At 42.2% G+C, this 13654-nt stretch overlaps 1 protein-coding gene across 6 annotated transcripts in view; it reads left to right on the top strand.

The window, feature by feature from the left end:
* Window positions 1–13654, top strand: part of SYCP2 (synaptonemal complex protein 2) — a 62305-nt gene that overhangs the window by 30705 nt on the left and 17946 nt on the right. For all 6 annotated transcript variants that reach the window (XM_077335757.1, XM_077335754.1, XM_077335753.1 and 3 more), the window contains 8 exons: window positions 1832–1965; window positions 2057–2436; window positions 4066–4190; window positions 5204–5240; window positions 6997–7070; window positions 7158–7215; window positions 9274–9329; window positions 11665–11716. In XM_077335757.1, coding sequence (XP_077191872.1) covers window positions 1832–1965; window positions 2057–2436; window positions 4066–4190; window positions 5204–5240; window positions 6997–7070; window positions 7158–7215; window positions 9274–9329; window positions 11665–11716 — 916 coding nt within the window. The remainder of the gene's footprint in view (window positions 1–1831; window positions 1966–2056; window positions 2437–4065; window positions 4191–5203; window positions 5241–6996; window positions 7071–7157; window positions 7216–9273; window positions 9330–11664; window positions 11717–13654) is intronic.

The raw sequence follows: 13654 nt of genomic DNA, 5'->3' as shown, positions 1-13654 counted from the left end.
AATATGACAGTAAAATAGGTCTCTGTGCTTTCTTTAGTGACAGAGCAAGTGGTGATTGCATCCATTAAAGACATAACCATGTCTGATCTTTCCGTTTCTGCTTAGCCCCTGGAACCCAGAAAGTCTCACTCATCCAGACAAGTATCAGGCTCAAATCAAGGGACAAACAGGCCAGTCCCTTTGACAAAGAATTAATGGACAAAAGTCATCAGAGACCACAACATTAACAATCCAGTAGAGGAACATTTTAACCTTTCAGAGCATTCAGCTGCTGAACTAAAAGTAGCAGTTCACTTACAAAGGGATTTCAAAGGGAGGTTAGAAAGAGAGACTGCTGAATTGCAATTGAGAATGAAGCACAAGGCAATGCATCCTCCTGGACCTAGGATTCCTGTCTTATTACCATGCTCCACAACTACTAATCCCCCGTATTTCACTTCTTATCTGATCATACCTGCTATTGCCATTTGCCTGCTAATGTCATTTGGCATCTGAAATCACTCCACTTTCCAATATAGAGGGCAGATAGACTCACATTCTACTTGTATCTGAGGAAGTGAGAACTGACAGACGCTCACACCCTACCCCAAATTTTGTTATTTAAGGTGCTACTGGACTCTTACTCTTTTCAACTTATGCATCCAACAGTAAAAACAGTATGCTGATGAGACACTGTCTTTCCTCCAGATTCCAGGGAAGCAAATGAAATCCTAATAATGGTAAAGCATCCAGGGCCAAGTCTACACTCACATGTGTCTGTTCAATCCAGACCCAGATCTTGCCAGAGATCTGCAATGATCATTTTTCCCAACTTGAAACAGCCTTAACCAGGGTGCTGTAATCTGCACCTGAATAGACTCTTCTTCCCAGAAACTGGAAAAACCAATATTTGCAGGAGCTGACAGTCTCCCCGTGGCTGATCACCAACACTTTTTTCTCCCCCTTCCCTTTGTTTGATTGGTCTGTTGATTGGTCTCTGATTGGTTGGTTTCCAGCAGGAGCAGCCCCTTTAACCTCTGGTGGTCCCATTGTAGTGCTTTCCTCTTAAGTGATGTGATAAGCATTAATGCCAGAAGAAGTAAAAAAACAAGCTCTCCTTAAGCTGTTTCTTCCTCCCTTATTCCAGCCTGTATGGGTTTTGCAAAGGGGCGGGAGAAATGCTCCCCAAGGTCACCCTCTTTCTGGTCTTCTTCTTTTTTTTTTTTTTACGGAAGGGAACATTTTACACTGGGATTTCTTTGTATAAAAAACAACTGTGTGGGGGCACTTCGTTTCATTCTTTAAAAAAAATTGAAAACCAGCAGTGGATGTTGTGAATACAGCCCATAGTCACAGGACGTTAACACACTGTGGTGGCCCTTGTTGCACTCCACTGCTCACCTCCCTCCAGTCTGATAAAATACCATTGACAACCACTTTTTGGGTGCAATTTCCTAACCAGTTCCCTATCCACCTAACCATCCGAAAATCCATCAGAACACCATGGGGAGCCTCATCAAAAGCCTTACTGAAATCCAGGTAAAGAACATCCAGTAAGTTTCTACCCATACTTACCTACCCATGGTATGAGTCCGCAGTAATGGAATCAATAAGGATAATTATGCTGAACAAGGTCTTCTCAGTGATAGCGCCTGGAATTTGATGTGTCCTTCTACAATGCTGTTTTTTATTATTTTAAATTATTATTCTCCATTCCTTGTAAGATGCCTTTGTCACTCTTCGTTAAAAGGTATGGTACCAGTATTACAAATAAATACGTATTTGGTGGTACACATGTCAGTAAAAAATGTCTGCAATTAATAGTTAATAAAATGGGACTCCTTTTTTTTAGATTACCTGGTCTTCTGGAAAATTCTACTGCTGAAATTAAACCCAAGAAAAAGCAGATGTGTTGGGTACCTGAGGAAATAATATCACACTGTAACAGGCAGAATATGAGTGCATCAGGAAGTACTTTCTATCAAGGTCACCCTGTTCATAACAACCTTGTTTAATATTGATAAATGCTTTTTGAATCCCATTTTTAACTTTAATTTTTTTTCTTATTTTGCATTAGCTTCCACTTTAAGTGATAGAGCGGCCAAACAAAGAGCTTTCTCTTCAATATTCAAAATGACTTCTCCCACGTTAAGAAATACTCTTTGTTGCAGTGAAGAAATTATGGAGCAGAAGCAAAGTGAAACCAATAAGCTACCAGTGACAAATGGCAAGACATACTGTCCAGAGTCCCGAGACAGTTTGAAGCATTTGGAAGAAGAAATATCAAAAAATAATAGCTCAAAGATTGTTCCCAGTAAACCTCAAATATCACTTCCTTCATGCAGAAAAACCAGAAGTTCAGTAGTAAATTCCGAGTTAGTTATTGATGCTAATAATGAAGTTGGCTTTGATGCTTGTTCCCTTGGGAAGGAAACTACCAATAAGAAAGCTGAACAGGTGAAAAGACAAAGCAGCCTAAAAGTCATTCTTATCTAATGAAAAGTAAAGCAGGAACTGTTCTTACAACATTCTGTAAGACCTACATTTTAATTTCTCACCTGCAGTATTTCCTGCTGTAGCCTTAAGCTTACTGAAATAATTAATTGGGCTTAGATTCATATTGACTGCATGTGATTGCACTGTTCTGCTCATGGAAAACAGCAAAATCTGTTAATTTAGAGTATAGTTTTAACTTTTATGTGAATTGATGATGAGCTTTACTTTTCAGAGTTTGGGTTTTTAAAAAGTTACTTGTGTACATGTCTTGCCCTTAGTTCTGATGATGTTTGTCAGCATCTTGAAGCCTACCTTGTACCTAAAAAAATCCCACCTGAAGGGCAATGTCTAAACTAGCATGAGCCAGACTGGATGCAATATAGGCGGCAGACTGAGCTGATGTGACAGCACAGAATGTTCATCATGATTGTTTCAGTTGCTCAGGGCAAAAGCTGTCCTGAATGCATGCAGCTGAAATTCTGTGAAGGCAGGAAGAATCTGTTTGGCTGGAATTAAAACCTAAGACAAATTTGAGGAACATGAATTGAGGGGCAGATTGGAAAGTAACCAAAGAACCAAGGATGTAGGAGGCAGGAGAGCATAGAGTTGCTAACTTGAGTCTAAACTAAGGTTTGCAAAACTATAGTTTTTTGACCATTCTTATAAGGGTTTCCCAAATGGGTGGGAGTTAATTAATTTTTAATATATTTTTAAAATGTGTTAAACATTTATTGGGGTATATGACCATATGTGGTCATGTTGACCCGCCTCCTCCCTCCCAAAATAGCCAATGATGAGCCTGGAGGGGTGGGGAGGGGAGTGGCCCTGGGTGGGCATGTACGGAGCTGTGCGTCCTAACCATATTCTGCCTGATCATGCTACTTCTGTTTTTTTTTAAACCTAAAGAATGTAAAAAAGTTGAGAAAAGCTGGTCTAGACTCTGATCTGGGATTGTCTAAGAGTGTCACAGGAGGGGAATCTTCGTGGTTTGGGGCATGTAGTTAAGGCATGTTGCATAAAACTCATGTGTACCTTAAGAGGGAGAAAGGAACAAGAAGCATCATGGGTGAGATGCTGACTCCCATATACTGATTTGAACTAACCAGCCAGTTCTTCTGCAAACCCACAGTATCCCTTGCTGTGATGACCAATATATGCAGACTATGAGCAAGTTCTGGTTTAAATTAAGGAAGGTAGACATTCTGCAATCCTAACTTGCGAACTGGTAGCATTGTAATAGAACTGTTTTTAATGCCTCCCTGTAAAACAGGCTTGTGTATCAGCCATATAACAAGCTGCAGGAAATATTTTTGAAACAACTTTGACGTTGAGACTGTTGGCAGGATGACAGATTGTGGCCAGAGTGCAAAACTCCTGCTCCATTAAAGACAGCCAGTAGCCTCAGTTACGCAAAAATTGTCTTCATGCTGTATGAATTCTCTGTGTTTCCCATTTCTGGGATCTGTTGATTATGGATTCAGGCCGATATAGGCAGACGGCTTTGATTCTCTGATCTATATATTAGAAGCTATGTTATTTTGCTAATCATGTTTTCTAGTAGAAATAACATATATTCCCAAATCCTTACAGAAAGCAAAATCAAAAGCAGTGGTTGAAGCGACAGATATGTTAATCAGTAAAATCAGTGACAGATACAAACTAAGTGATGGTGCGAAAAGTACACGAAAATTGTGCCAGTCATTTTCTCACAGCAGGTACAGTATGCACATTTTCTTTTGATAGTGACTGTGGTGGGTGCCCGTGTGAAATGACTTGTTATAACATGCCAAGGAAATATATGCAGCAGGAAATGTGGATATGCAGTAAATGTTCAATGTCCAAAGGAAATGGGCCTACCTGGACTCATGTTGTGGAATGAACTGATTTTTCACATAATGCTGAAAAATTAGTTTTCTGAAAAACAAATTGTGAAGACCATTAGCCATCACTCTGACATTTATGTCGGTGGTGCATCAGATGATGCTTCAGTAATGGCCAGAGGCTGGGCCCAGAGTGAGGGAATGAGGGGTGTACAATGTAAAAGTTATCATTTTATTCCATATTGGAAAGTCAGGAGGGGCATAAGTATTGTTTTTATTAAATGCTGGGAGTATTGTCATTCGGTAAAGTTGCATTGGGGGGGAATTCCGTATTTATAATTTTCCGAATACTCCCAATTTAGCAAACGCTAGAACCATGCCCTTGCAGAAGGAATTAAAAATCATCTTTGAAGTGTCTCCCTGCCCAGAGGCAGTTCCTGATGCCTCTCTGACACAATTTCTGATTGCTATATAACAGGGAATAGGAAGATTGAAACTAGGAATCATTGGGGGGAGGGCTTTTGTGAAATGCAATATCACCAATCCAATACGATATAGCCAATATTACAACTTACACTGGGTAATATTCAGCTCCTAATCACATGTTCCTAATGCTCCTAATCGCATCTCCTTGATTCTAGTCGCAATCCTATTGATAAACTGCCTTCCAGATCCAAAGAGCTGAGCAGTTGTTATTAATAAAATAGAATTAGCTGATGTGCTACCACATTCAGTGGAACCAGCATTTACTCGCAAACTGGTTTCACCAAAGGCAGGATTTACTTTGCAGTGATTGTGTTTTGTGCTGTGTCAATTGTGGTTTGAATACTGAATGCAATATTTCTTTGCAAATGCATGTTTCTAGTATTAATTTCATTTATATTATATTTGATCCACTTTTCTCATAGAGCATCTTTAAACAAATCTGGTTTCAGTCTTAGTAAGGTATGCTTATCTTTTCCTATATTCATAATAAATATTTCAGAATCACATGTATGCATTAAAAGTACTTAGAGATGGGACCTTGGAATGAAAATCTGAACGAAATCCATTATTTAATATTCTGCATCCTGTTCTTTTAGCAATAGCATCAGTCGATAATTGGGGGACACGGACCTTGTACCTTTGCTTTTCAAAGTCATGGGAGGTAGCGGTGAGAGGGAAGGAGAGAGTATGAGTCAGATGATAATGTAAATGATACACACGTTATTCAGACAGAATAATTAGCAGCCTGTGATGCACGCTGTGGCAACTGGTTTCTCAGAGCACAGCATTACCCCAATCATTACACTATCTTAGGCTGACTTGAGGAGGACTTTTTGTCTCCTCCTGGATTTGTCCTGATAGCAAAGTCAGTTCCCCTGCCCATGTGAGATCTTTCTTTCATTGAAATGATGCATTAAATACAATAGCAGATCCATGATTAGAACCATATCTATGGGAGCCCCTGATTTGGATCAGGATTAAAGGAGTAGGTAAAACTTTGTTCAATGAGAGGAGTGAGTTTAATTCTACCCCCCTGCCCCCTTTGTACATTTCTTCTTCATGGTCTTCATGTACCACCATGGCAGGTTTTGTTCCTATGCAGGGCCGTGATATAGAACCATCCAGATCTAGCTTTCAGGTTTAGAAAAAGCAACTCCCCCTCAAAGACAGTTCAGACTGTGCCCATCCAAAGGAGAGGAGTCATGCCTTCCTGCTCATCTCTCTTTCGTCTGCCACTTTAGTAGCATTAAGTGGAAGACAACCCCCCCCCCCCCACACACACAAGCCCTTTTCAGAACTAGCTTGTTTTGTTCGCATGTTTTTAAAAAATTGTTCTTAATGTATACAGTAAATTATAGCTGTAAATGGGTATCGTTTTCTCAGTGTGCTGTGACATCTAAGTGCCTACAACGCTGTCTTTAAATGTTGGAGAATGCTTCTTTCTTTGGACATAAAGTTGACACTTGTGGCTATTGCCAAAAATGTAGAAAATGGGCACATTGGGCCTCTCACTTTCTGAGTCATCTTCTCTGAAAGACCTTAATGGCATCAGAGAAGCTAGTGGAATCTGTTACCCCTTTTGCGGACCGTTTCCATTAGAGCAGCTTGTCAGTGACCTGGTGTTTCTAACTTACTATGACACACTTCTGTGTTTTGTAAGGAACTAAGCAGAGAAAGCATGACACATTCCCTGTATGAGTGCACCATTTGAGCTGTGGCTCTGAGACGAGGAAATGTTTTGCACCCAAAAGCTAACTTCAAGTTTGTGAATTGCAGCTCTGTAGAGGAGCAGAAGCCCTTCAGTGTGAATGATTGGCTTCCGGAACAGCAAAGTTAAATGAAATGGGGGCTTGAAATAGAAGGAAGAAATCAGTGGAAAGTGCCATCCCCTCTTAACTAAACTTGTGTCCTTGAGTCATTGGAATATATGATGGGGTACAAGTTGGTACTCTGTGTATTTTTCTTAATTTGCAAAGCCTTGCATTATCTAAAAAGGCTATTAATATTCCATTTGGATTTTTTAAGTAGAATGCATACTTTGTTATGTGAAATAAGTGTCACAGCCAATTACCTCGGTGCTTTTTTGTCATCATTTTAAGCAAGAGCTCAAAAGAATTGTTTTGCTCTCCTGGCGCAATTCCTTAACTGAGACTTGCATGTGTGAAGCACAATGTAGGCAACAGCCTTGAATTCCTAACTGTTGTTTTATGCCTAGAAAAAAAGTAAAAACAGAGGTTCTAAAAACCTGAAATCTGAAACTGTGCTTAACATCACGACTGGACACCTGACGTAAGTAAAGAACAATACCATACAAGTATGAATTTGTCTCTATTTGGAAATTATTGATTGTCCCCTGAATGTTTTGTTTTGTTCTAGGGATGATGTCTACAATTTTAACCTCAGTGGATCTGATGAACCCACGATAAAGCTTGGAGTAAGATTACCATTTTAGTAAATAATCATGAAATGAGATACCATTTAGGGCAGTGGTCCCCAACCCCCGGTCCGGGGACCAGTCCCGGTCCGTAGATCAGTCGGTACTGGGCCACGGCTCCTCCTTGTCCTCCTCCCCGGCTGCTGCCTCGGGGGCTGCCCTGCCACTCTGCTGCCGGCTCACTTTTGGTGCTCTCCAGCGGCCGCCATGGCTGGGGCTTCCCCTCGGCGTGGCACTGCGCAGCTGCTGCTGGCAGCACCCCGCAGTGGGCGGCGGGAAGTCAGGGGTGCCGGCGGGAAAGCAAGTGGAGCAGGGGCTCAGGCGGCGGCGACGTCCCTTGGCAGAAGACTACCGCCCCCCGGCCCCCGTAAAATTGTCAAGTGTTGACTGGTCCCCAGTGACAAAAAGGTTGGGGACCACTGATTTAGGGGCATGTTCAGACAGTATCCATTATTTAGTCCAATATATATTTTTCCAGGGGAAGGAGGGATTTTGATTTTCTCCCCCAAGACCCCAAACATGTTCTGGTCCTGATCATATTTCTGTTTGAAACTCTTGAACTTCCTACAGTTTCATGGAATAGCAAAGAGAATCTTGTCATTGAGAGCAGCTTAGAGAACAGTGGTTGTTGATGTAACTATTACAATGTCATTTTTTTCACATCTTGCCCCTTTTTCCATTTTAAATTTATAATGATAGGAGACCATGAATGACTTATGGCTACAAAAACTGATCGTTCATTACCACTACTATTCCCAGGCACACATCTCCAGTTGCATCCAATTTACCTTCAGTTAGTTCAGAAGGGTCTAGATGTGAATACAGATATATATATATATCCACCTTGACTTAATCAGTATCCATGGAAAGCTGTTCACATATGGGATAGTTTGCTCACCTATCTCTTGCTACATTGGGATGCAAATGTATGTTTGATTGTTAGTTTATTTCAGGGGTAGTCAAACTGCGGCCCTCCATATGTCCATGGACTACAATTCCCTGGCATTCGCTGGCAGGGGCTCCTGGGAATTGTAGTCCATGGACATCTGGAGGGCCGCAGTTTGACTACCCCTGGTTTATTTATTAGATTACATTTTTATACCACCCTTCCGTATGGCTCAGGGCGGTTTACATATAACATCAAGGGGGGGTATATGGAACAACCGAACAAAGAATATAGGCAGAACATTGACAATAATCTAACAGTGGTTCTGAATAGCACAATTTCTGTGATTTTAAACAACAGCAATTTAGCAGGAATGGTAGCTAAGGCCCCCAGAGAGGTCAGATATCTCATGTATCAGACCTCTCTGAAAGAGGCTTTACTTTAAAACATAAAAATAATAATATGGAAAATTTAAATCAGAAAACTGAATTATTGCATTAATACGGACAATCCAGAAACCCAGTTAAGCACCTAAAGTATGTAGCCAGTAACCTCCAGTCCCTACTTACCAATGTCAAATGTTAATAGGAGCTTTATGAAAAAGATACCTTCTCATTTAGCAAAAGAATAGGATAGGAATCTCCTTTGACAGAGCAGCCGCCACCAAAAATTCTGTATATATGACTACTAATCTGATCTCTTGAATATGGAGCACAGGAACTAAAATTCCTCCAACTGATGTAAAAAAGATCCACCTGAGAAAAGTTGTTCATAATTCTGAATGTGAGCACCAGATTGGAAAAGGCATTGATTGCATTCTCTGTCAGCTGTGTATAATTATTTTCATACACATTGCTATGAGTTTGGGTTTGACCATGTATTATGAATACGTATTCTATTCTCAACATTTTAATAAGGACATTTGGTTCTGTTGAGGTATTTAATTAAAACTGGCACCATGATAAAGTGCTTAACAAATGCCCTAAATGGATAATTTGGTATGTATGTAGAAACAATTATTAATTAGATGTTTTAGCAAACTGTACTCTGAACACTTGTTAATTTTAGAGAGGGAAAAACTGAAGTCCATGATACAATCTTTACATTTACAAGGATAAAAAAAATCAGCTGTAAGGAGGATCATCATGGGTTGTTTTTGTTTTACATTCTAGATTCAAGAATTCCATGTTACTAAATTGAAAGCTACCACAAGTCTTTCAAAGAAAATGTAAGTATTAAGTTTTTAATACTCTGTCATATATGTATTAAACCAAGCTACATTATAATATGACTAGCTTCAAAGCCTGTTCATAAGAACGGGCTTTGAAAGGGTCCTCCCCGTCAGCTTCCTGGCCACCAGGAAGTGCTGAGGTCGAGGGGGGGTGGGGGAGAGGGAGTGCCTCATGGGGGCCTGCCAAGCATACCCGGAGCCACTGCGTGGCCCCGGGTGTGCTTGCCAAGGCCCCAGGAATCTCTCCCCCCCCAATGGCTAGATGACTTTCCGGGGGCCTGGCAAGCACATCCAGGGCCTCCACGAGGCCCCGGGTGTGCTTTCCAGGCCTTTGGGAAGCGCTCCCCCTCCCCCCCCCGCGGCTGGGCCTCTTACCTGGGGCCCTGCAGGTGAAGTAGCGGAGTCACAGATGTGCCTGGCTGTTAGAGCCTCACGTCTGTGAGGCAAGGGGTGAGGCCTTAGTGAGGGAGGGGGGAGCTGTAGGAGCAAGGCCACTCAGGGTGCAGCTGGCTGCACCCTGATTGGCCCTGGAGAGGCCAGACCGTTCATCCCTCAAGGCTGTTTCACAATTATTAAGAGGGACCGAATGGATAAAATTTGTTGGTAGCAGCACTACTAATGTACCCATTTAGCAGAAGAGCAACTTCCAATTTTTGTTCCTTTATTATGAACTGTTAGTACAGTCAGGGTTACCATGCATTCCCCAGTCATGCCTGTGAACATGTTTACACTAGGAAAATATGAGTTTAAAAAAGAAACCCATATGCCTTTTCCTTGCTTGCTAAAAGATTAAGTTTTCCAGCAGGCTAAGGGAACAAATGGGGACTGTAGATGGGGACTGCAGCAAAGAAATTAAAAGACGCTTGCTCCTGGGGAGGAAAGCTATGGCAAATCTAGACAGCATCCTAAAAAGCAGAGACATCACCCTGCCAACAAAAGTGCGTTTAGTCAAGGCTATGGTATTCCCAGTTGCAATGTATGGCTGCGAGAGTTGGACCATAAGGAAGGCCGAGGGTCAAAGAATTGAGGCTTTTGAACTCTGGTGCTGGAGAAGACTCTTGCGAGTCCCTTGGACTGCAAGGCGAACAAACCGGTCAGTCCTAGAGGAGATCAACCCTGACTACTCTTTAGAAGGCCAGATCCTGAAGATGAAACTCAAATACTTTGGCCACCTCATAAGAAGGAAGGACTCCCTGGAGAAGAGCCTAATGCTGGGAGCGATCGAGGGCAAAAGAAGAAGGGGATGACAGAGAATGAGGTGGCTGGATGGAGTCACTGAAGCAGTAGGTGCAAACTTAAATGGACTCCGGGGAATGGTAGAGGACAGGAAGGCCTGGAGGATCATTGTCCATGGGGTCGCGATGGGTCGGACACGACTTCGCACATAACAATAACAAAGGGAACAAAAACTGTCTGGACAATGACCTATGACAACCGCATCACTAAAAAAGTGACAAGATGCCTGACCTCCAGGGTCATCGAGTCCAATCTTTGCACAACGTGTTGTTGTTGTTGTTAGGTGCAAAGTCATGTCCGACCCATCGCGACCCCATGGACAATGATCCTCCAGGCCTTCCTGTCCTCTACCATTCCCCGGAGCCCATTTAAGTTTGCATTGTACAACGTAGGAACTCACAACTACCTACCTACCCACAATAACCCCAATTTCATGCTCAAATGATCCTCCCCACATCAAAAATCTCCAGAATTCAGCCTAATGCTCCTGACTAAGCAGCATGTATCAGTCAAGAAAGGGGAAACAAGAAAGGGTAGCACAAGAGGTTAAGCAAGGGCAATATGTACTTATCCATGCTGTTTCCAGTGATGGTCCTCTTCCCAAGACAATGTCCAAACAATCAGTAAATAGTAGAGTGTGAGCCGTGGATCACTGGCTTTGACAGTTTTATTTCTGTTATGTCTTTGTGAACTACAAATGGCTTCGAGGGGTTTGATTGGCTGGTTTGGCAGGGAGTTATCATGTGGCTGTGTTTGGATGCTCTGACATAGTTTACTAATGTAACAGGATTAACTTTTACTTATATATTCCTACTGTTATGATGGTCAGTTCTTAGTCTGCCGAAGAGTGCTTGCACTCGAAAGCTCATGCCTTGAATAAATCTTTGTTGGCCTTAAAGGCAGATGGGGGTTTAAACTACTACAAAAATACAGTTATTCAGAGCAGATCAGAAGCATGTACTGTTAGGATTACATCCGCTGACAGGTATGCGACAGAATAGGTTGAAGTCACAAAAATAGGACAAAGTAAATTAATCCAAGTTAAATTTTGCTTACTTCAGTTGTAATTATTAGGATAAACCCTTCTTTATTTCAGAAATCATGAAGATGATGGGGAAAGTAGGACACAAAAGAAACAAGACAAAAAGGTATTTTAAGAAAGGATAGGTATTTTTCCAAGATTTATAAATGTTTAATTACTTGTGTAAAAATACACAATCCACACAAAGCCTTGGGATATTGTTATATCAAATCCCATCATAACAAGATGGCTAACAGGTTCTGTGAATGCTCAGATTCCTTAAAGACAAAATTTAAGACTCTAGCTCCTTCCTCTGTGGACCTATAAAGAGAAAAGCATATCTTCAAAACAGAAGCGGTAGATCAGTGGTTCTCAACCTTCCTAATGCCGTGACCCTTTAATACAGTGTCTCATGTTGTGGTGACCCCTAACCATAAAACTATCCAAGCGTTCTCTTGCAGAAATGAAACCAAAACCAACCAAAGGTGTGAAGATCCATTGTTCATGATTGTATATAAATTGGTTATGAATTGTATATAAATTGGTGGCTACCTTCAGGAGGAGCAGCAACAGTGGTGGTGCCCCCTCCCTCCTGGCCAAGCTGCTCACCCTGCCACAACCCCTGTGAAAGGGTCGTTCGACCCCCAAAGGGGTCCCGACCCTCAAGTTGAGAACCACAGGAGTAGATGATTACTTTTAACTGAAATCTGGAAATTCACAGAACCTGTTACCCCCTCTAGCTACAATGGTATATTATTATAATGATGATCTATTTCCAATATTTTTTAAAATGCAAAAGCCCCACTGGTACGGAGGACTGGATGGTAGGAAACCGGGGCAGGCAAAGTGGAGGGAAACCTAACATGGCGAAATCCCAATGCCACTGCCTATTATCTGTAGCTGCACCAGTTACAGAGAAGCCACAAAAGCCTCTTCCCTATGACCGTTTATGCACTGGGAACTTCACTGCCCCAGCTCCTGTGCAGGAGAACAAATCGGGGGCAGATGAGGTGCACCAGTCCAAATGCTCTCCCATGTGGGTACAGGAAGAGGTGGGCCAACCTGCCATGACTAAAACTCCAGCCTGCAGACTGGTATGAAACCTCCAGTGCATAAACGGTCTATGTGAAAACCACCCCTATCATGTATACATTTGAACTCTGCATTGAATTGTAAAAGACTTATTCCTGCCCTTTTTATTTCCTGGCTTTGGGACTTGCTTTTTTTAAAAAAAGCTTTTTAATTCTGATCCAGGTGTATTTGTCGGCTAAGAGGGATGGATGTTTCATACTTCTGATAAAGTGGACTCTAGTTCTGAAAAAATTGATCCCACAATTGCTAGTCTGCACTGTGCTTCAAGACACTTTGTCTTCAGAGACCATTTCCAGTACTTAACATCTCCTCTAAGCTTCCTCCCTCCTACATCACTGCCTTAATTTTTGGCCCACAATATGAAACTGCTGGTGGCCATTAATCTGATATTTGCTTGAATTTCCAGTTACTAAATTGGAGTCCACTATAACAGTGGTCCGCAACCTTTTTCAGGCTGCAGACTGGCAGCAGGGAGGGCATTCACCCAGGTGCGCATGCCATGCATGTGCGGCACTCCTGCGCATGCGCGAAAGTGCAGCAAGGTTGCGCGCGTGAGTTTGCGCCATGCACGACCGCAAATGTGCATGCGTGACCGGCCGCGCGTGCGCGTTTGCAACCACGCATGGCGCAAACGCACGTGCGCAGCCCATGCACGGCCCTGCGGAGGCAGGGAGCCACGGCCCAGTGCCAGGGCCTTCGGGGCCTGGCACCGGGCCGCACCCCGGTGGTTGGGGACCACCGCACTATAAGATCCTCCAAAGAACATGAATTCAATTGACTGGCCTTTCTCTCTTTAAAATATTGTATGCATTTAAAAGGAAACTGTGATCCTGATCCAGTTAAAGTTTTTATGACAAACGCTGGAATCTTATACATAATGACATGCAAGTATTTGAAGTATATTTTGCATAAACATGCATAGGTGTTTGTTTATTATGAGTCCCATCAACAGCAGTGAAGCTGGTTAACTGTA

The sequence above is a fragment of the Paroedura picta genome, chromosome 4, assembly GCF_049243985.1.
Source record: "Paroedura picta isolate Pp20150507F chromosome 4, Ppicta_v3.0, whole genome shotgun sequence".
Lineage (NCBI taxonomy): Eukaryota > Metazoa > Chordata > Lepidosauria > Squamata > Gekkonidae > Paroedura > Paroedura picta.
The sequence above is the reverse complement of the archived record's forward strand: the minus strand, read 5'-3'. Positions and strand labels throughout refer to the sequence as shown.